Below are 24174 nucleotides of genomic sequence, written 5' to 3' on the forward strand. Positions count from 1 at the left end.
CCCACTCTTTGTCCCACCCAAGCAAGTGTCCTTCAGTTCTTATTTTTCTACTGATGATTTGGGCTATTTGCCAAATTTTCCCCAGCTGGATGTGGCTTTGTGAGTCTCCTTACTTTGTAGACTTGTGTTTTCCCATCTGTAAATGGGGAGGGACTCCAGAGACTAGTTGTCTTAAGTACCCCCCAGGGCGAAGGGGAAATAATTGAGGCCACAAGTGCCACTTTAGTCTCTTAAACTTTGCTCTAACCATCTCCTTCCTGCCTAGAGCCTGTGCCTTTGGATGCTGGTTTCTGGCCCTTCCTCCTTCATGAATTAAAGAGAATTAGAATGTCACAGTGATTGTGAATTGAGTGTACTAAGGGGTTTTAGGACAGTGCAGATGGCAAGGAATGGGACACTGGATTGCGAGATGTAAATAATTAGGAATACTGACCTTGGATTCAGTACATTCAATAAAACACACATCTCAAGTGTAATACTGGATGATGCTTGACAGGACATACACCAACTCAAAGCTCCATCAGGATAGCCAGCAGCTCCATCACCCCCAGAAAATTCTCTTAACTCCCCTTCACGGTTAATCCCTGCCTCCCACTCCCCCGGGCAATCACCGTTCTGTTTACCTCCCTCCTTTAATTTAATATTTTCCACTTGTGGGTTATTTAGAGAACGTGTGGGTGGTGAGGTGGCAGGTCCAGGAGTACATGGAGACTCTCAATGGGCAATGTGAAGCTGAGTCAAATTAAGCCTTTCCTTTCCTCACCAAAAACGTTTTTGCAAGAGTTGGCCTCCAGCCATCAGAGTCTTCTCCACTAAGAAAAGAGGATTTATTTAACAGCTTTGTTCTTTCCTTTTTAATCTGTTTATTTGACCCGACCCTCGACCCACTCTCTCGGTTAAGCATTTTAGTAACTTTTTGTTTGAGAAACTAGCGAACCGTCCAAACTGCAAAGCCTAGGTTAACTGGTCTCTAAGCCTCAACCCCAACCCCCCATCCGGGTGGCTTTGCAGGATTCTTCCAGCTGAGATGGAGGACAGGGACAGCGTTGGGCTTACCGGTTACATCCCCCACCCCCAGCCTAAGTGTCCCCCTCACCTCCTCCCGCTCCGCTGCCTGACCTTTGAGCCACCCAGAAGTCACCAGCCCGGCCTCCCTGCCCCCTCCCCGGAAAGGTCTGGCGACAGCCGAGCAAATCCCGCTCAGACTGGTCTTCCGATCAGGGACAGCGGGAAGGACACCGACTGCCATCCGCCTACCCACGGACCCCCGCCGGAGACCAGGCGGGCTCGACCTGCAGCGTCCGAGGGCCTCGCTGTCGCCTGAGGCCGCAGCGGCGCTACCAGATAGCGGAGTGGCCCCTCGCCTGCACAGGTACCGAGCTGTAGCAGGTACCTGCCGCAACGTCCCCGCTCCCCCTCCCCCCCACCACCACCCGGCCACCCGTTTGTGACCACGAACCCCTCCCTGTCGGGCTGCGCTCTCTGGAACCCAGGCAGAAAGGGCACATTTGCCAGCCAGCCCCTGGCTTGCACAACAGAGCGAGCGTGGGGTTAAAAGTTGCTATTGCAAAAGCCTCGCGTCTGATCTTGGGCCTTATCTCAGACTGATAACATGCAGGCCTTTGGAGCCGGTGCCAATTTTTAACAGTCAATGAAGATTGCAAATGCTGGCACACTAGCAGTTGGTATTAGAGGCCGATTTGAGCTGTGTTTCTTAAAAAAAGAAAAAGTCAGTTTATTGAAGGAAATATTAAACCAAAGATTGTTTTCCTTTTCCTCCCATTATTAACTTCCTCATCTATGTGTGGGGTCACTGACTTCAAAGCAGGTAGATTGCAGAGAGAAAAGATGAAGAGCCAGGTGATTTTGGTCCTCACCAGCCTGGGTGCCCACCTCTTGGGAAAGCCTCTCTTAGGAAAGAGAGAAGGCTCTTGAAAGTTGCCTGTTTTTCCTCTCCCGCATGGGTTTCTGAGGTAATGTTTTTTTTCTTTTCTGATAATTTTTCATTTTCTTCTCCCTGTTTCCTGGTCACAGTCTCTGGCCTAAAATCCCAGCATAGAATGTTCCTGCCTGTGAAGTTCAAGACCTTGCCAAGTTGGCACCGTGCCTTCCTAGGCAGCAAGAAATAGCCGAGGGGCTGCCAGTTCTACAAGGGTGTCCAGACGATGTCCTTTTCTCCACCCTTTCCATTATCTGAATTTGAAAATGTGTGTTCGTTCTAATTTAGTATATTATCACCAATGAACATATTTGTTTACAATGCAGTCAGAAAAATGCAGAGCGAAAAGGCTCTGGCCTTTGAGCAGTCAGAGAAGTGAATCAACAACAATGGATTGGGAGGGCAGCAGGAGAAGGTGACCTGCAGACTCCCAGAGGGGCCACCAATGAGGGAGTTGCCTCCCCCCACCCCCTCACTCCCGCCCTGCCTTGGGGACTAGGGTGTTGGCATAAAGAGCAGCCTTGCCTCTGCTGAGCTGCTGGTTCTCTGAGGTCACCAGCGCCCAGGTGTGGATGTTGGAGTGTTGTGTTGCTTTGTTGTTGTTGTTTTGGTGTTTTTTCTCTCTCTCTTTTTAAAAGACAGCTTGATAAAAAAGCCCTGGTAAGTTGACTGAAGATGTCTCATGTTATTGCCTATCAGCTCTTCCTTTTCAGGCACATCTCCTGCTACGTTGCATATTTCTTTCTGATTTGGAGAAAGTGCGTCCAGCCTTTCCAGTTCTAACAAAAAACACTCAGTCTGTACTGGGCTCTTACCAGGGTCTCAGTCCAGGTGTTGTGCTGAATTTGCTCCATGTGATGACATTTCCTTTTGTCTCTGTCACCCTCAGTAGATTGCCCCATGACAATGTCTTCCATTAAGATTGAGTGTATCCTGCCGGGGAACTGCCGGTTAGGTGAATCTCCAATATGGGAGGAAGCGTCCAACTCTCTGCTCTTCGTAGATATTCCTGCAAAAAAGGTTTGCCGGTGGGATTCACTCAGCCAGCAAGTGCAGCAAGTGACTGTGGGTAAGGATGAAGGCCGGGCTCAGATCCGCTGAGCCAGCCATCTTTTCCCTGGGAAGGGGTGGGACCACCTAAGGTGCTATTCCCACAGGACCTTCCTAAAGCATGTTGAATAGACTTTAAAAGTTTTGGATTGCCGTGCTGTCTGTCCTCCCACTTTGACCCAGGAGTGAATTCTAGATAGTCAATATTTGTCTCTTCCTCTGCAGTGGAGGGGCAACATTCCCCATTTTGCTCTGATAAGGAGGCACTGTAGAATCTTTCCCTAACATCTTCAGATAACAGCACTGAAAGCTTGAGACCCAGTATCTACCTTGGATCAGACCAAGGTTAATTAACAACAAAAAATGTATATTCCTTCTTTGAATGTGAATAGAAGAGCGTTTGGATTGATAAAGCATCAACCAGTACTATCTGTTCAGTGTACAAAATAGAATTTCCAGTGCTTTTGAGTGTGATTCTGTTTATGGCCATGTGATTTCCAGAGGGGTTTTATGATATTCTGCGGCCCAAAGGGATGGCCATAGAGAAAGAAGTTTCTTGTTTTCATTATTGTGATCTTGGCAAGAGACACCAGGAATTCCTCAGCATTGGGACCCTCACTCTCAACCCAGAACTGGGTACCTCAACCTTTATTTTTATGAGAGGTAACAACTTTTTAATTCGCTCAGGGATGTGATTATGGCTGGAAGCAAAGTGACTGTGACCACTGAGGTCAGAGCAGGGGGAGGGGCCCATGCCTTTCCTAGTCTCTTTTCCAGCATACACACGTTAGGGGTACATTCCTACCCTAATCTGCACACCCCCTCCCCCAAATGTGGAAAGGGCTTGTGCCGTCAGCAGTAGCTTAGAAGGCTAACGGAACTCTCAAGCCACAGGCTGGGATCCCTGATGAGAATGTGACTCTCCTAATAGTGTCCTGCACATTCCCTGGGACCCTCAGTGGCTCAAATCAACTTCTGGGTAGGGCTTTTAGCTGAGCACTCAGCACCTTGCACTGAATAGGTGTTCAGGAAATGTTTTCAAAATAAATTCTGATAAATTTGTTTCTGGTGACTGCTCACCATGGTAATTAATAGCTCCACTTAAAAAAAAGGAAGTTTTCTTGTACACAGAATATTAAACCCAGAAAACCTAAAATTGAAAAATACAACCCAATTAAAAAATGGGCAGAGGACATGAAGAGACATTTTTCTAAAAAGGACACACAGATGGCAAACAGACATATGAAGAAATGTTCAACCTCACTAACCATTAGAGAAATGCAAATAAAAACCACAATGAGATACCACCTCACCCCAGTCAGGATGGCTATCATCAATAAATCAACAAACAACAAGTGCTGGCGTGGATGCGGAGAAAAGGGAACGCTGGTGCACTGTTGGTGGGAATGCAGATTGGTGCAGCCACTATGGAAAACAGTTTGGAGATATCTCAAAAATCTGAAAATGGAACTACCTTATGATCCAGCAATCCCACTCCTAGGTATCTATCCGGAGAAATCCAAAACTCCAATTCAAAAATCTTTATGCACTCCTATGTTTATTGCAGCACTATATACAATAGCCAAGACCTGGAAACAACCGAAATGCCCATCAGTAGATGACTGGATTAAGAAACTGTGGTACATTTATACAATGGAGTATTACGCAGCCATAAAGAAGAAAGAAATCTTACCATTTGCAACAACATGGATGGACCTAGAGAACATTATGTTAAGTGAAATAAGTCAGAAAGAGAAAGACAAATACCATATGATCTCACTTATATGCGGAATCTAAAGAAAAGAATAAGTGAATGAACTAATCAGAAACAGTTTTGGAAACATGGAGGAAAAACAGAGGGTTGCTAGAGGGGCAGGGGGGTGGGGATAAGGGGAAGGTGAGAGGTTTTGGGAACGTACAGAGGGATAGTGGATGGGGGGAGGGGGGTTCACACAGTGTGAGGGATATAAATGATAAATGTCTAAGTTTTGCTTTGTCTTGTGCACCTGAAACTAATTAAAAAAAAAAAAAATAGTGATCACATATAAAATAATTCATCATACAATTAAACTGCTTCCTTCTTAGAGATTCAAAGCACTGATAATTTTATATTATGGAAAAGGATATTCAAATGCAATTCATGTTTGAATTCTAACCTTTAAAAAATAAAATAAAAATAATTGTATTGGAAAGCCAAAAAAAAAAAAAAAAAAAAAAGAAAAATACAGGGAGCATTTTAGATCTTGCTCCCCAGCATATATCGTCAGCTTGGTTCAAATAAACTCTTATAAAAATTCTCTAAATAAATAAATACATACATACATACATACTAAATATAGTAATATAATGAAGACATGTGTTTTATCACTGTAGCTACATTCATATTTATTACTTTTACGATGTCTACTTCCAAAAAGTATTTGAAAACAATTTTAATTAAACAATTTTAAATTGAATTAGATTTAAATAAAAGTTAAATAAAATATTTTAATTAAATGAAATCTTTAATTTAAACAAATTTAAAATTTTTATTTAATTAAATAAATTTAACTTCTAATTAAATAGGGCCCCTTAAAAAAGACAGTGCTGTATTGGAGGGAGAGAAAGATGTCGCAAAACCTAGTTGCTGGAACTGAACAAAGTTTGTCTCTGAATTTCCTGGAGATCTGTCAGATTGAGTATCAGTTGTTCTGTAACAACTGCTCCGGTGCGCCCTTTCCCAGTTAGAAACCTCCTCCTCTGAACTTGATGTGACTCCTGCCCCAATGTGTGGTGGCTGCTGTGGTTTGACTTCTCTGCTTCTCTCACTAGACTGGGAGCTTCCAGAATTGGGTTCCATTCACCTTTCTGTCCCTGCTATCCAGAACAGCACACGGAGTTCATTCTCAACAAATCTACTCGGTTACATAGCCTTCACTATTCAACGGAAGGAAGAGAGCACTCCCATTGTCAAAAAAGCTGGAATTCTCTTAGGCCAGGTGGCATGGTGGTCGCAGCATGCAGCTGGGCCACTGGACTGCTTGCAGCGTTCTGAATGTTGCTTTTGCCTCTTGCAGATGCCCCAGTCAGCTCTGTGGCCTTCCGCCAGTCGGGAGGCTATGTTGCCACAATTGGAACAAAGTTCTGTGCTTTGAACTGGGAAGATCAGTCAGCCACTGTCCTGGCCACAGTAGATAAAGACAAGAAAAACAATCGATTCAATGATGGGAAGGTGGATCCCGCTGGGAGATACTTTGCTGGTATGGTTTATCTTTAGCACCTACTTACTGAGCTTGGGACAAAACTGTATCGCTTATAAAAGTCTCACTGCTTTAGTGGTAAAAGTGTTATTCATAATGGGTTTGGGGTTCTTTTATTATTACTTAAATAACTTGTATCACTAAAAAACAAAATCCCATGAGAAAAACTTCATAGACATTCCTTTCAGTTTCTGTCTCTAACAGAAACTAACATTTGTTTGGTACTTTTGTGGTTTAAATACGTTTTAAATACAGAGGGTTTGTTGTTGAAGTTTAAATTAGAAATAATTTCAAATTTACAGGAAAAAAGTAAGAATCGTACAAACAACACCTGTATGCCCTTTACTTGAATTCACTTATTGTCAACATTTTGTTCCACTTGCTTTATCTATAGAAACACATTTTTCTCCAGAATCAATTTGAAAGTAAGTTGCATATATCATGTGCCTTTATTCCTAAAATACTTCAATGTGAATTTCCCAAGAAAAATGACATATTCTTTTTTTTAAATTAGTTTCAGGTGTACAAAACAATGTAATAGTTAGACATTTACACCCCTCACAAAGGGATAACCCCCCTCCCCATCTACCATCCCTCCAACATCGCACATAACCACCACTGTTCCACTGACCGCGTTCCCTGCACAGCACTGCACATCCCATGACTACATAGATATATAGATAGATAGATAAATATATTAAACCACAGTCGATACCCATCACTATTCAGCTTCAGCTTCAGGCGTATACTGCAGTGGTCACCTACACTGTCCATGAAGTGGTCTCCCCAATAAGACAAGTGAAAAATGACATATTCTTACATGACCACCGTAGTTATCAAGTTTAACATTGATACAATAGACTTATATGATGTACTATATATATTCCAGTTTTTTTTTAAATTTATTGGGGTGACAATTGTTAGTAAAATTACATAGATTTCAGGTGCACAATTCTGTATTACATCATCTATAAATCCCATTGTGTGTTCATCACCCAGAGTCAGTTCTCCTTCCATCACCATATATTTGATCCCCCTTACCCTCATCTCCCACCCCCCACCCCCCTTACCCTCTGGTAACCACTAAACTATTGTCTGAGTCTATGAGTTTTTGTTTCTCAATTGTTTGTCTTGTCCTTTTGTTGTTTTTGGTTTATATACCACGTATCAGTGAAATCATATAGTTCTCTGCTTTTTCTGTCTGACTTATTTCGCTTAGCATTATACTCTCAAGATCCATCCATGTTGTCACAAATGTTCCTATATCATCTTTTCTTACTGCCGAATAGTATTCCATTGTGTATATATACCACAACTTCTTTATCCATTCATCTATCGAAGGACATTTTGGTTGTTTCCATGTCTTGGCCACCGTAAACAAAGCTGCAATGAACATTGGAGCACACGTGTCTTTATCTCTAAATGTTTTCAGATTTTTTGGGTAGATACCCAGGAGAGGGATTGCTGGGTCATATGGTAATTCTGTTCGTAATTCTTTGAGGAACCTCCACACTGCCTTCCACAGCGACTGCACCAGTCTCCATTCCCACCAACAGTGTATGAGGGTTCCTTTTTCTCCACAGCCTCTCCAACACTTGTTACTATTTGTCTTGTTGATGATAGCCATTCTGACTGGGGTGAGGTGATATCTCATTGTGGTTTTGATTTGCATTTCTCTGATGATAAGGGATGTTGAGCATTTTTTCATGTATCTATTTGCCATTTGTATGTCCTCTTAGGAGAAATGTCTCTTCAGATCGTCTGCCCATTTTTCAATTGGGTTGTTTGTTTTTCCGTTGTTGAGTTGCATGAGTTCCTTGTATATTTTGGATGTTAGCCCCTTATCGGAGGTACTGTTTGCAAAAATCTTCTTCCATTCAGTTGGTGGCCTCTTTATTTTGTCGATGGTTTCTTTTGCTGTGCAGAAGCTTTTAAGTGTCGTATAGTCCCATTCGTTTATTTTAGCTTTTTACCTCCAGCATTGTTTTTTTTTCTTAAGATTGCTTTGGCTATTCAGGGTCTTTTGTGGTTCCAAACAAATCTGATGATTTTTTGTTCTACTTCTTTAAAAAATGCCATTGGGATTTTGGTGGGGATTGCATTGAATCTGTATATTGCTTTGGGTAATATGGAAATTTTAACTATGTTGATTCTTCCAATCCATGAGCACGGAATGTCTTTCCATTTCTTTGTGTCTTCTTCAATTTCTTTCAAAAATGTCTTATAGTTTTCAGCATATAGGTCTTTCACATCCTTGGTTAAGTTTATTCCTAGGTATTTTATTCTTTTTGCTGCAATTGTAAAAGGAATTGTTTTTTGTATTTCTTTTTCTGAGATTTCATTGTTAGTATATAGGAATGCGATGGACTTTTGTACATTGATTTTGTAGCCGGCAACTTTACTGTATTCGTTGATTGTTTTTAATAGCTCTTTGATGGAGTCTTTAGGGTTTTCTATATATAGCATCATGTCATCTGCAAAGAGTGATAATTTAACTTCTTCATTCCCAATTTGGATGCCTTTTATTTATTTCTCTTGCCTGATTGTTCTGGCAAGGACTTCCAACACTATGTTGAAAAGCAGAGGTGATAGGGGACAGCCCTGTCATGTTCCTGAACATAGAGCAAAGGGCTTCAGTTTTTCACCATTAATTATGAGAGTAGCAGAGGGCTTGTCATATATGGCCTTTATTATGTTAAGGTATTTTCCTTCTATACCTATTATATTGTTTTAATCATAAATGGATGTTGTATCTTGTCAAATGCTTTTTCTGCATCAATTGGTATAATCATATGATTTTTGTCCTTTATTTTGTTTATGTGATGTATCACATTGATGGATTTGCGGATATTGAACCATCCTTGTGCCCCGGGGATGAACCCCACTTGATTGTGATGAATAATCTTTTAATGCATTGTTGTATTCGATTTGCTAGAATTTTGTTTAGGATTTTTGCATCTGTATTCATCAGAGATATTGGTCTGTAGTTTTCTTTTTTTGTGTTGTCCTTACCAGGTTTTGGTATCAGGGTAATGTTGGCCTCATAAAATGAGTTAGGGAGTACTGTCTCTTCTTCAATTTTTTGGAATAGTTTGAGCAGGATTGGTATTAGATCCTCTTTGAAGGTTTGTATATTCCAGTTTTGTCAATTGACCATTCGTTTAATTTTTTACTGTCCTTTATAGCACTTTCCCCTCCAGTCTAGGATCACGTATTGCATTTAGTTGTCATGCCTTTAATAGTCTTTAATCTGGAACAGAATGTAGCCTTTCTTTGTTTTTTATGACATCGACATTTTTTTCTTTTTTTATTGGGGAAGGGGAACAGGATTTTATTGGGGGAACAGTGTGTACTTCCAGGACTTTTTTTTTCCAAGTCAAGTTGTTGTCCTTTCAATCTTAGTTGTGGAGGGTGCCATTCAGCTTCAAGTTGTCCTTTCAGTCTTAGTTGTGGAGGGCGCAGCTCAGCTCCAGGTCCAGTTGCCGTTGCTAGTTGCAGGGGGCGCTGCCCACCATCCCTTGCGGGACTCGAGGAATTGAACTGGCAACCTTGTTGAGAGCCCACTGGCCCATGTGGGAATTGAACTGGCAGCCTTCAGAGTTAGGAGCATGGAGCTCAAACCACCTGAGCCACTGGGCCGGCCCCGACATCGACATTTTTAAAGAACAAGTCCCACCCAACTCCCCCCATTTCCTTTTTTAAACTTTTTTTCCTCCCCTTCTGCCTTCCCCCACCCCCAACTCTGGTTCAAGCGATTGTTTCTCAGTCTAGTTGTGTAGGACACAGCTCCCTGGCCCATGGTGGTACTGTGAGCCTTGCGCTCCCCCACCTCCCCCCTCGGCTGAGGCAGTCAGTCACCAGTCATCTGTCCCCGGCTCACAGCAGCTCACGGCAGCCCAGCTCCAGGGAGAGCTGTTGTTTACAATCTTAGCTGTAGCAGGTGTCACTCACTGGGAATCGAACCGGTGGCCTCAGCTGAGGAGCACGGAACTCCAACCACCTGAGCCACCGGGCCGGCCCACTCCCCCCTTTTTTGACGGCACATTCCTCATATCCCTCATGTTTCTGTATTTGTCTAATGTTTCCTTGTGGTTAGAGTAGTGCTATACATTCATGGCTAGAATACTGCATAGGTGATGTTTTGGCTTTCTCAGGGTATCCCATCTAGATACTCTCTGTCCCTCGTTGGTTGATGTTAGTTTTGATCACCCAAATCAAGGTCTTCTCAGATTTCTCCACTGCATAGTTATTAGTTTTTATTTGCAATTTTGTGGGGTTTGTTAATTATCTATTGCTGTGTAACAAATTACCCTGAAATTTAGTGACTTAAAATAACAAACATTTATTATCTCACGTCATCTCTGAAGGCCAAGAATCTGGGTGTGGCTCAGCTGGATGGTTCTAGTTCAAAGTTATGTCATGAGATTGCAGTCTCTGTGGGGACAACAGCCTCAGAAGGGGCTGGAGTCTCTGAAGGGGCCTGGAGGATCTGCTTCCAAGCTTCCTCATGTGGGGGTTCGCAGGAGGCTTCACTTCCTTACCATGTGGACCTTTCCATAGGATGGCTCAGGACATGGCTTCCCCCAAAGCTGGTGATGAGAGAGAGAGAGAGAGAGAGAGAGAGAGAGAGAGAGAGAGAGAGAGAGAGAGAGAGAGAAACTAGTTTTACTATAACTAGTCCCAGAAATGGCATAGCATCACTTCTGCCATGTGCTATTGGTCACAAAGGCAATGGTGGAGGGAACTGTACATGGGTGCGAATACTAGGAGGCATTAGGGGCCATCTTGGTGCAGGCTACATGAAGAGATACTTTAAGTCCAAGCAAATATCCTGGTCCTCATCAAAATCTCTCATTTACATTTTACGTTCTTTGATGATTCTTGCTTGAACCAATCTTGATTGTGATGGTGGCAGAATGACTTACATACGGCTTTAAATGAATTTTAACTACAGTTTGAATTTAAATAATGCATTTCACACCTATTTCTCATTTTGCTCCCATAATAACAACCCTATAAATTAGCCAAAGTCAATTCTAAATCCATGCTGTTTCCACCTCCCCATATTGCCCCCTCCTATTTTCAGCCATGCTGTCCTGACTCCATTCACTTTTAACATGGAAGGTAGGTGAGATCTGAGCAGCTAGTTCTGGGTTGCTCCCAATCTTCTTGGACTTGACACAACCACAGATCTAGTCCAGGATGGGTTGAAAGATTAAAGATGGAAGTTCGTTGGAAGCCTTTCTGCCAGTAATTTCTGCAGGATAAAGAAATATGATTGGATACTTTACCTCCTGCTGAAATTGATTTTCTCTCTCCCTTATGGCTAGAAGTTTACAGTTCTGTGGCACTTTGTGAGACAAAATAAAGATGTCCTCAGAGGCCTGAGTTCTTAGCCTGGACCTCCTGAGGGTAACCTGTGCCCTCAGGAGACCCCTTAAAATTGTAGGTGTCATCTCGAGTATACATACTGGCTGTGTGCATCTGCCAGAAGCACCTGAGAGCCTTTTTCTAGAGAGAGTTCATAGCTTTCAGCAGGTGCTAAGACGTGTCCCTGGACCAGGAAAGGGTGGGGTCATCTGACAGTCTAGATGGAGTTTCAATTTGGTAGGCAGTACCCTGGAGGTATCACCACACCCAAGGGCTGACCTGTCTGTGCTCATTGCTGGATACTGATGCATAATCCAGGGCTCCAGGTTGTTCTTTCCCACTAAGGAAGGGCCTTTCCAAGCAACAGGGGGTTCCCCTCATGTTCCAGGCATCTTTTTCTGTGAGGCACATAGTGGAGAGGAATAGTAATGAAACAAATCTAACTGCCTTACAGCAGGAAACTGCCACACGGGCATTCTTTTCTTCAGGACAGAGAATCTATCCTGTCTTGCTTGCTATTCAGGCTTCCTGGTTTCAGTCCATTTTCTCTTCTTTCAGATGGAGCTTAGTAAAAGTAAATGAGCTTTCCAGTTTCTTCTTACAGTCAAATTCTGCTCTGCCCCCTGAGATCACGCTCAAGTCTCTATAAGTGAATAGCTCGTGTGCACTTGAGAAGAATGCGTATTCTACTGTTGTTGAGTGGATTTCTATAAGTGTCACTTAGTGACCAGTTGGTGAATTCTGGTCAGTTGTGTTCTTTGCTGATTATCTACTTGTATCTATTACTGAGAGAGAGATGCCAACATCTCCAACTACTATTGTGGATTTGTCTATTTCTCCTTTCAATTCAGACTTTTGCTTTGTGTATTTGGAAGCTCTGTTGTGAAGCACATACACATTTAGGATTACTATGTCTCCTTAGTGAACTGACCATTTTCAATATGTAGTACCCGTATTTAGCCCTGGTAATTTTCTTTGCTCGAAGTATATTTTTCTGATATTAGCATAGCCTCTCCAGTTTTCTTTTCATTAATGTCTGCATGGTATATCTTTTCTCATCCATTTACGTTTAAGCTACCTATATCATTATATTTGAAGTGAGTTTCTTGTAGACAGCATATAGTTGGATTTTTTAAAATTCCTTTTCACAATCTCTGTCTTAATTGATGTGTTTAGATTATTTAATGTAATTATTGATATACTGTAACTTAGATCTACCATTTTATTATTTGTTTTCTCTTCTTTCCCTCTGCATTTTTTCGTTCTTTTGTTTCCCCTTTCCTGCCTTCTTTTGGGTCATTTGAACACTTTTCAGGATCCAGTTTTAATTTCTTTATTGTGATTTTTCACTACATCTCTTTGGATAGTTTTTAAAGGGTTGCTGAAGGGATTGCAAGATATATAGTTAACTTTTCACAGTCTATCTAGAACCAATATTTTATCACGTTGGTAATCCACCTCTTTATGCTATAGTTGTCTTTATACACAAACATTGAAAACCCCATCAGAAAATGTAATTTTTGTTTTCAACCATCAGAAATATTTTAAAGAACTAAAGAGGAGAATAATCTGTTATATTTTCTCACATATTTACTATTTTACTATTTCTATTGCTCTTCTTTCATTCTTTATGATCCAAACTTCCTTTTAGCATCATTTCTTATCTGTCTGAAGAACTTTCTTTAGCAATTCTTTAGAGCAGGTCTATTGGCTATGAATTCTGTTAGTTTTACTTCATTTGAGAATGTCTTTATTTCACTCTCTTTCTTTTAGGATATTTTCACTAAATATAGACTTCTAGGTTTACTTTTTTTAAAATTTTATTTTATTAAATTTATTGGGGTGACAATTGTTAGTAAAATTACATAGATTTCAGGTGTACAATTCTGTATTACATCATCTATAAATCCCATTGTGTGTTCATCACCCAGAGTCAGTTCTCCTTCCATCACCATATATTCGATCCCCCTTACCCTCATCTCCCATCCCCCACCCCCCACCCCCCTTACCCTCTGGCAACCACCAAACCATTGTCTGTGTCTATGAGTTTCTGTTTCTCATTTGTTTGTCTTGTTCTTTTGTTGCTTTTGGTTTATATACCACATATCAGTGAAATCACATGGTTCTCTGCTTTTTCTGTCTGACTTATTTCGCTCAGCATGCCATATGACCCAGCAATCCCTCTCCTGGGTATCTACCCAAAAAATCTGAAAACATTTAGAGATAAAGACACGTGTGCTCCAATGTTCATTGCAGCTTTTTCTTTCAGCAAATTAAAAATGTGTCACTTCCTTCTGACCTCCGTGGTTTCTCATGAAAAAAATCGATAGTCATTGAAATCATTATTCTCCTATATGTAAAATGTCATTTTTCTTCCATTGCTCCCAAGGATTTCTATTTGACTTTAGTTTTCACAAATTTGATTATGACGTATCTGGGTATAGGTTTTGTTGGGTTACCCTGTTTTTGGGTTTGTGCAGCTTCTTGGATCTATAGTTTTGTGCTTTTCAGCAAACTTGGGGAGTTTTGACCCATTTACTTCTTCAAATCTTTTTTGGCTCTCTATTCTTTGTCCTCTTCTCTAGGAATCCATTGACACATATGTTAGCCCTTTTGTTGTTCTTGTTTTGTTTTGGTTTGGTTTGGTTTTGCAATCTTTTTTTCTCTGTGTTTTTCAGATTGGATAATTTCTATTGATCTACCATCAGGTACACTGACTCTTTCCTCTGTCATCTCTTTTCTGCTATTGGGTGTATCCAGTGAGTTATTTTTTATTTCAGTTATTTTATTTTTCACTTCAAAATTTTTCATTTGGTTATTCTTTATATCTTCTACTTCTTTGCCAATATTTCCTATTTTGAGTTTTGTTTCGAGACTGTTTACAAATTGCTCATTTGAGCATTTTTCAATAAAAGCTTCTTTAGTCTTTGTCAAATAATTCCAACATCTGTGCCATCTTGTTTTCTGCATCTGTTGCATTTTTTCCTATACAATTTGAGATTTTCATGCTTCTTGTGTTGCCAAGTAATTTTGGATGGTATACTGGACATTGTGACTATTGTGTTATGAGACCCTCGGTCTTGTTTAAATCCTGTGGAGAATGTTTATATACTTGTTTTAGTAAGTAATCTGTATGTTTTAGTTCAGACCACAAGTTCAAACCTGCCTTCTATTAGGTGCCATTATTATCTGTCCCACATGCGTGCCACTTGGTGGTCAGTCTGAGACTTAAAAGGAGTTCTATCCACAGCTCCATTTTCAGTCTTTGGTATTCTAATTAGAATCAAATCCGTGCATGTACAAGTAGAAGATGAGCCCAGTATGTCATATTCAGCCTTATGGGCTTACATTCCTGAGCAACATTCCTGTTTACTATCTCCAGGTACTTTCTAGCTTCCTGGAGCTCTCCTTTCATTCTTCCAGCTAGAAATCACCCATCTCTATGATTGTGCGGCCTCTGGGGCCAAATAATAGGAGAGAGAGAGAGAGAGAGAGAGAGAGAGAGAGAGAGAGAGAGAGAGAGAATAAAAGCAAAAGTGTTTGGCTCCGCCCTTTTGGGGATGTAGCTTCACCAAATGGAGAGGAATGTCCCCTTCGCTCAGAGTTTTGATTCCTGTAGTTTCCTGTTGCTGGCCAACTCTCTGCTGTTGCTTCCCTTGCTACAAAATTGCCTGGGGACTAGTGCATGAGAGACTGTAGAGAAAAGAGTGTAAAATATCCAGGGGATTTCTTCTACTCTCTCTGAGCCTGAGGAGTTTTCTTTTCTACTCCTTGAGCCTGATCTAGAGGGTTTCTCTTGGACCTCTGTCTGTCTGCGCCATAGTGCTCACTTCCAAGTTTCATCTGTATTGAGTTCAGGCTGGGACATACTGAGGATAAAATGGAGAACTCGCCACCAATTAGATGGTACTTCGAATTCTCGTGTTCTTTCCTGAGCTGCCTGATACTTACTTTTCAGAGTTCTCAAATAGCCATGAATTTTGTCCAGGTTGTATAGTTGTGTTCAGTGGGAGAAAATGAGTTGGTGCAGACGTATTCCTTATCTGGAACTAGAACCTCTCTAGTGGTTTTAATTTGCATTATAAACAAGATAGTTGTCATTTAAAAAATATAGGACCCAGACTGGAATTGTTTAAATGCCTTGATTTAATCACAGGAAGGAACCCTGGTGAGACAAGATGGTATCACCCATGGGCAAGATGCTGTGGGTCTGGGCTCAGTGGTCTTCGCTTTTTATAGGTACCATGGCTGAGGAAACAGCCCCAGCAGTTCTGGAGCGGCACCAAGGGTCCTTGTACTCCCTCTTTCCTGACCACCATGTGGAAAAGTACTTTGACCAGGTAGACATTTCCAATGGTTTGGATTGGTCCCTGGACCACAAAATCTTCTATTACATCGACAGCCTGTCCTACTCTGTGGATGCCTTTGACTATGACCTGCCGACAGGAAAGATCTGTATGTACTTTTTCATTATTTTTCTTAATACTGCTCATCTTTTTTTCATATGTATGTCATTAGTAAGCTGCCTCTCCCTCAACCCATGTGAAAAGGTCCTTGCTTTGTCAAATAGAGAGCTGTCCAATGTTATTATTCCAGTATAGTAATGATTACATAGATTTGACTCTGCTGCCAGTCAAGACGTGGCTCTCAACACAACTAAATGTGGCCATGGTTGGCATAATATGGATAGATCCTTAGTCCTCTTTCTTGTCACCATCACTAGAAAGAGACTCACTGTAAAATGGATCCTATTCTACCAGGAAGTACCTAAAGGCAAATAATACACAGCAAGATGGGATAAAAGAATAGAAAATTAGAGTTTGGGGTTGATATTTCATATTTGTACTTTAGTTAACTATAGTTAAGTGCTCAGAGACAAATTAACAACCTCTCAAAATGGAAAAGTAAACAAAAATAGTCACAGATTGTTCAACTCCATAAATGGGCTCTAAATGAGCCATAGTTCGAAAGTGAGAGGGAAGGAATTATTGAGAAGAAGTTAGAAGGGTGTACTTGAAACTGTTTCATGAAATGTGCCAAACCACAAGAGTAAAACCAATAAAAAAAAATGACTTGGAAAAAAGTGACTTGAAAAAAATTACAAGACTCTTGTGTAGATTTAATCAGAGGCAAAACACTACAGTAGAAATCTTTTGTTTTGAAATATGTCGTGCTCTTTTTTACGACTGTGTTTACCCATTTTACTTATCATGGTTTTAACATTTTTTCCATCATACCTGAATTCAATTACTCTTGACTTGGATTTCGTAGTGTAAAATTCCTCTGGATTTTGATATTTGTTTTTTGTATACTATGATTCCCCCCTTTAAGGCCAGCCAGTTGGATTCAGAATACCCCTCCTTTCAGAAAGAAGCTCTTCTAATATTTACTTTTTTATACACTTATTTTTTTCAATTATAGTTGACATTCAATATTATTTTATATTTTGTTATATTTAGTTTCAGGTGTACAGCATAGTGGTTAGACATTTATCTAATTTATGAAGTGATGCCCTGATTTACTTTTGATTAGGTGATTTGGGAGCATTTGGTTGGGCAAAAACAGAACTCATATATCTTACTAGTTTTTATGCATGAATTATTCACATGGCACCACTAAGTTGCCTTATAGATCTCGAAGTTAATCAAAGTAGGCATTTTTGTAAGTAAAATGGCCAAGACTGACGTGTATCTGAGGTGGGCATGCAAGGCTTTAGTTCAGTTCAGCCTCAAAAAGATCTAGTGGTATTTTATTAAGAAGTTTGCTTTCTTTTTTCTCTTCTCTGAAAGCTTAGACAGACATGTCTGTACTCAAACTAAAGGAAGTGAATCCACCCCAAAGCATGTGGTAAAAATCTTTTGTTGAGGGGTCCCCACTCATGTTTCTGGACATTGTTCAGAGTTAAGAATCCTTCTGAACTATCCCGTCTGTGGTGCTCACATGCCAGACCCTGGATAAGCAGAAGTGATCAGTGTTGCTTTGGTGTGTGTGTGTGTGTGTGTGTGTGTATGTGTGTGTGTGTGTGTGTGTGTGTTTTAACCATAGCCAACCGCAGAAGTGTTTACAAGCTGGAGAAGGAAGAACAAATCCCAGACGGAATGTGTATCGATGCTGAGGGAAAACTCTGGGTGGCCTGTTACAATGGAGGAAGAGTGATTCGTTTAGATCCTGAGACAGGTAGGCCCACAGCACAATGGAAAATCCCTGCCATGTCTAGAAAACACCAGACACTGGGGACTGGAGAAACTTCATTACTGATAAAGTTAGCAATATATTCAAAGGCCTCAATTAGATGATTTTGGAAATAAAGGCCAAAAATATAGCCCCAAATTTATAGTCAGAACTTCTTTTCCTGTGGAGGTAAGCCTTTTTGCTCAAAATAAATAAATTGTCAGGGAAGGTAGGTTTAATACATGATTGAAGTCTGACCTCCACCATCTTTTTTGAACTTCCCTATTACTCTGCAAAGGGTCCTGAAAGCTTTTGCAGGTTGGAAATTTGCTAGATGTAAACTTTAAATAAAATATTTGGCGATCTAGGAAAAAGACTCCAAACTGTGAAGTTGCCTGTTGATAAAACAACCTCATGCTGCTTTGGAGGGAAGGATTACTCTGAAATGTATGTGACCTGTGCCCGAGATGGAATAGACCCTGAGGGTCTTTTGCGGCAACCTGAAGCTGGTGGAATTTTCAAGGTGATCTGGCTATTTCTTTTCTTTTATGGGTGATGTGGGAGATCCTCGGTTAAGTACCTGAGTGATCAGTGCTTTTTCATACTTTCAAAACGTAATTCTATTTAGCATTTTAAGCTCACTATGCTAGGCTTTAAAACGTTTTCTTTAGATTTCCTAGACTAGAAGTTATCTGAAGTCCAGGACAATATGTTTAGCCTCTTTTGAAAAAAAAATTATATGTGTGTGTGTGTGTGTGTGTGTGTGTGTGTATTCAGAAGTGCTTGCCAAAATTCTATAAATCAGTAGAATGGGCTTGGAAAACCAGTATTTGAAACATGTTTATAAAATTATTGATTGTTTGTTTTGATATCACAAGAATATTTTCAAGTGTTTAACTTTTTTGGAACAAAACAAACACTAGTGGGCTGGCCCGGTGTCTCAGGCGGTTGGAGCTCCATACTCCTAATGCTGAAGGCTGCCGGTTCGATTCCCACATGGTCCAGTGGGCTCTCAAACACAAGGTTGCCGGTTCGATTCCTCGACTCCCGCAAAGGATGGTGGGCAGCGCCCCCTGCAACTAACAACAGCAACTGGACCTGGAGCTGGACTGCGCCCTCCGCAACTAAGATTGAAACGACAACAGCTTGACTTGGAAAAAGTCCTGGAAGTACACACTGTTCCCCAATAAAGTCCTGTTCCACTTCCCTAATAAAATCTTAAAAAAACAACAACAACATAAAAACACTAGTTAAAATGATAGACCTTTTGAGCTGAAAAGAAATGTAGAAATCATCTGGCTCAAACACCTTTCTTAACAGCTGGGAAGATGATAGAAATAAATTCAGTTTTAAATCCAAGTTAGTTATAAATAATTACTAGTTATTATTATCTATATGAAAAATTGTTAGACCATAAGTACCTAATCAAGTAATTCCTTTTTTAAAAAACTTTAATTTTAATTTTTATTTTAAGTGTGTTTTTCCAGGACCCATCAGCTCCAAGTCAAGTAGTTGTTTCAATCTAGTTGTGGAGGGCACAGCTCACAGTGGCCCATGTGGGGATTGAACCAGCAACCTTGTTGTTAAGAGCACCACGCTCTAACCAACCGAGCTAACTGTCTGCCCCATGTAATTCCTTTTTATGATAGGAAATAAAACAAGAATAATAGGTGGCTAAATATATGATATGAATCTTAAAAATGGTTTTGAAGAATCCTTGTGAATTACTTTTTTTCAATTTCTTTTTTTTCTTTGTTTAACAGATAACTCGCCTGGGGGTCAAAGGAATTCCTCCCTATCCTTATGCAGGATAAGTGACAGGCCTTCATTCCTACTAGAGGAAACTTTGAAGACAACTAGAAAATTCTGGAGCTGAAATTTCAATCTAGTTACAAAAAACGGAGGCAATGATATTATAACAGGGTTAAATGTTTATTTACAATTTTTTAAAAGTGGAGATTTTTAACAAGGGGTGACAGGTAGGTTTGATAACACACCATAAGGCATTTTGCATAAATATATGGTGATGGAAGAACTGACTGTGGATGGTGAACACACAATGTGATATATAGATGATGTAATACAGAATTGTACACCTGAAATCTATGTAATTTTACTAACAATTGTCACCCCAATAACCTTTAATTTTTTTAAAAAAAAAACCCGGCATTTTGCAAAGGGACTATAGAAATGTCAAGAACTATTCAACTGTCAACCAGCCTCTTGATTCTTTGAAAATTGCTGGTGGGTGGGGGAATGAAGGGACGCTATCTGTTCTTTATTCCGCATTCCAGTTATTATACCTAAAACTTCAAAAAACGAATAAATAGTAATATGGTAATGACTGATTACAATTATGTTCCTTTTTGTTTTCATCATAATCTTATAAAATATGCTACAATGCTAACCTACCTTCATATTACTCTTCCTATATATTATTTTACAAACTAAAATAGTGCTAGAGGATAAGAATTAAACACTTAGGCAAAATCCATGGTTCCAACTGCCACCTACCTAATAGATGCAAATATATCACCTTGGAAATAATTTTTTTTTAAATAGCTTTATTCAGTTATAATTGACCTACACATATTTAAAGTATACAATTTGATAAGTTTGATATATATACATTATGACATATATATGTATATATATACATACATCAATGAAACCAACACCACAAAGCAAAATCATGACTCCATCCACTACCCCAAGACTTTCCCTGTACCCCTTTGTAATGCTTTCCTTTGGTCCGTCTGTATGCTTGTCCCCATCCCCAGGAAACCACTGATCTGATTTCTATCACTATAAATTAGTCTTTAAAATTGAGTAGTATGATTTCTCCTTTATTTGTTCTTTTTCAAAATTGTTTTAGCTGTTTTAGTTCCTTTGGCCTTCCATATAAATTTTAGAATCAGCTTGACTATATCTACAGAAAATCCTGCAGCAATTTTAATTGGAATTGCTTTAAATCTGTAGAAAAATTTGGAGAGAATTGGCATCTTTATTATTTTGAGTCTTCTAATCCATGCCTACAGCATGTCTTTCCAATTATTTCGGTCTTCTTTGATTTCTTTTTTTTTCAATTATAGTTAACATACATTCTTCAATTTCTTTCATCAGCATTTTGTTGTTTTCAGCATATAGATCTTGTAAGGGTTTTGTTAGATTTTATCCAAGTATCTCATTTTCTGAAGCTGTTGTATATTATTATTTCAATTTTTTTTGTTTCCAGTTGTTCATTGCTCATTTATGAAAGTATGTTTGGTGTTTGTAGGTTGACCTGGTACCTGACGACTTTGTTAAACTCACTTATTAGTTCCAAGAGTATTTCTGAAGCTTCTCTGGGATTCTTCGGATGCATAGTCATATCTTCTGTGAATAAAGACGTTTTATTTCCTCCTTTCCAATAGTATATTTTTATTTCTTTTTCTTGCCTTATTGCACTGACTAAGACTGTCAGTGCTATGTTGAATAGGAATGGAAGAGTGGACATCCTTGCCTTGTTCACAATCTTAGAAGAAAAGCATGCAGTCTTTCTATGTTAAATATGATGTTAGCTGTAGGGTGGTTGTTGTTTTTTGTTGATACCTTTCCTCAGGTTGAGAGTGTTCTCCTCTAGTCTAGTTTGCTGAGAGGTTTATTATTATTATTATTATTATTATTATTATTATTATTATTATATTATTATGTATTTTAATCAAATGTTTTTTCTGCATTTATTGAGATGATCATGTGGTTTTTCTTCTTTAGACGTTACTATGATAGAGTTTTGCATTCCTGGGATAAACCACCTTGGTAATAGTATTACTCTTTTTATTAATATGTATTGCTGGATTCGATCTTCTAATATTTTTTTGAGGATTATTTGCATCTATGTTTATCAGGGATATTGGTCTCTAGTTTTCTTTATTTCTACTGTTTTTGGTATTGATATCAGGGTAATATGAGTTAGGATGTATTCCCTCCTATTCTCTGGAAAGGATTGTGTATATTTATTGCTATTTATTCTTTAAATATTTTGCAAAATTCACTAGTGAAATAATTTGAACCTGGAGATTTATTTTGCAGAAAGTTTTTAAACTTTCCTTAGTAACGATAGGGCTACTCAGGTTATATATTTACTCTAAAGTCTACTTTGTCCAGTTTTCTTTTAGTTCATGTTTGCATGGTATGTCTTTATCCATCCTCTTATTTTTAAAGTACCTATATCATTGTATTTGAAGTGAGTTTCTCTTTTTAATTCAGTCTGCTTTTTTTTTTGAAAGTCCTGCATCTCAGGACACCCCCAAACTGGGATGACTGATCATCTTATATACCCTGCATATGTGGTCCCATGAATCTTTTTTCTTCACCCATCCCCCACTCCCTCCCCTTTGGCAATCAAGGGAGTTCAGAGAACAACGGGAACAACGGGCCTGGAATGGGAGGCTCCCAGGGCTCCAAGGAAGGTGTAGACTATCAGGAGACCAGGGATGATCTGAAGCACAAAATAGGGCACCTTTCCATCCCCGACTCCCACCACTACACCTGGCTAGCCTCCTAAACCACTCACTTCCGGGTAGTGAGAGTGGTGGAATGGTTGTGGAGCTCCAGCGACCAAAGTGAAGTATTCTAAGGACTTTGAGGAGGGAATCTCCTGAATTTCAGGTGATCCCAAGCCCCCACAGTGGCTCTCCTGCTCTCTCCGGTACCCCTAGGCCCAGGAGCTCAATCTACCGGGACCAAGGTTCTAGCCCTTCTCTCTTGGCAGTGGAAGCCTCCCCCATGACAAACATTAAACCCGCTACATTATCTGAGTTTTTTCTGGCCAATTTCCCAAATGGCCATTTAGTAAACCAGACTTCTAAAACGACATTTGCTTGAAAGCGAATCAAGAAATCTGGTCAATCTTTGAACCTAGACTTAAGGTCAACCCCCAAATCAGAACCTCTTGTCAAACTACAAAGCAGGCCATCTGGTCAACCTTACTTACCTAAAGCACTCTGCCATCGTCCCTGAGGGTCCCTGCACATGTTTTGCAGAGCATGCCAAGAATGCAAGGTCCTGACCAGTCTTTACACAGGCCATTTTTCAGAGTTGTGTTTGTAGCAAGCTCCCTTGAGAAATGAGGTAACGTTTCCCTCCAGATAAGAAGCAGGCTTGTTACTGCTCATTGTAAGAACAATTAATCCCCACATTCAGTGTTCCTCTCCTACAACAGAGTCTACCATGTGTACATGCATGCATCTAGGCCCACCTGTATTACCTTCTTAGAGAACCAGCTCAAACATCATGCTGACATTCTGGCTCTTGCTTTTTGCTATGAATAGTGAAGTCTTTTATCTCTGACCCAGGAGTCTCATGTCTTCTGCTTGCATCCATGAAACAGGATAGCTTGTTAGCTTGCAAGTAGGGTAAAATCTCAGACCCTCTACAGTTCTGGACATTGACCTGCACACATCAGACTCTGAGTCCAAGGTCCGCAGGTCAGGCACCAACACCAGACTCCTCATACCAGGCACTAAATCCTGTCTTAACCCTTGCCAGATGCCAACTCCCAACCTATGCTGCCAACTACTACTTCCCCAATTTGCTCTCCAAAGACTAACTCCACACTAATAACCCTAGAACCTATCTCCTATTTTTTGCTCCAGAGACTAAGTTCCAACCTCTCCCTCTAGAGATTTTGACCTCTCCTGACAGAAATCAAGTCAGGACCTCTCCCTCCAAAGGGTACATATCAACTTGTGCCATGAACAACTAGGTTCCCTAATTCCCCTTCCCAAGGCCAAGTACCAATTTCAGCTCCAGAATCTGAGTCCCCATTCTTAGTCCTAATATTAAGTGTCCAATTTTTACTGCAGATGCTAAGTCCCGACTTTCATAAGTAATCACCAAAGCTATCTAACCACCTGACCTCAACAGAGCATTTCATGATACTGCTTCTCATGCAGAGAAAGGAGTGGGGGAAATACTGGCAGAGGTAGACCCTGGCGTCTTCCACAGAGGGTACAGAGTCCTTTTAGAATTGATCCTAGGGAAACCAGAAACAATAAGCAACCCTGAGCAGAGCCTTCTCACACTCTGTGGCTTGTGGGTCTTTTGATAATGACCCAGGCACCTGAAAGCCCTATTTCTTGGATAGAGGAGGTTGGAGAGCAGTGAGACTGACATGGGACAACCTCAGGGGCCAACAACAAGGGTGCAGAGGCCTTTTAGGAAGGGCTCACTGGGGGAAAGGGATGAACCCAAATGCCAGCAGACGCTCCCTCAACAGAGTTGGCTAGACACACAGCCTGAACCTGGGCACTTAGTGGCATCATCTCTTGTACAGGGGAGAAAACAGTTGATGAGAATAGCACAAGTCAACCCTAAGGTTCTCCCTGATGAGTGCAATGGCCTTTCAGGAGAGTCACTACAGAA

General features: G+C 40.3%; 1 protein-coding gene across 12 annotated transcripts; it reads left to right on the forward strand.

Annotated features, from left to right (window-relative positions):
• Positions 1–1006: 1006 nt before the first annotated feature.
• Positions 1007–20114, forward strand: RGN (regucalcin). 12 transcript variants are annotated; one of them, XM_088794894.1, is made up of 9 exons: positions 1020–1372; positions 1826–1973; positions 2829–3008; positions 3491–3652; positions 6046–6228; positions 15838–16053; positions 17644–17775; positions 18138–18292; positions 19533–20114. In XM_088794894.1, exons 3-9 carry the CDS (start codon positions 2840–2842, stop codon positions 19581–19583), a joined length of 1068 nt encoding a protein of 355 aa, XP_088651020.1. In that variant the 5' UTR covers positions 1020–1372; positions 1826–1973; positions 2829–2839; the 3' UTR covers positions 19584–20114. The 12 variants fall into 12 exon arrangements, with proteins under 12 accessions (XP_088651026.1, XP_088651020.1, XP_088651022.1 ...); XM_088794896.1 differs by having other exon boundaries at positions 2832–3008; XM_088794895.1 differs by having other exon boundaries at positions 1829–1973.
• Positions 20115–24174: the final 4060 nt, after the last annotated feature.

Source organism: Rhinolophus sinicus, chromosome 18 (assembly GCF_057876585.1).
Source record: "Rhinolophus sinicus isolate RSI-liver-muscle chromosome 18, RSI-T2T, whole genome shotgun sequence".
Lineage (NCBI taxonomy): Eukaryota > Metazoa > Chordata > Mammalia > Chiroptera > Rhinolophidae > Rhinolophus > Rhinolophus sinicus.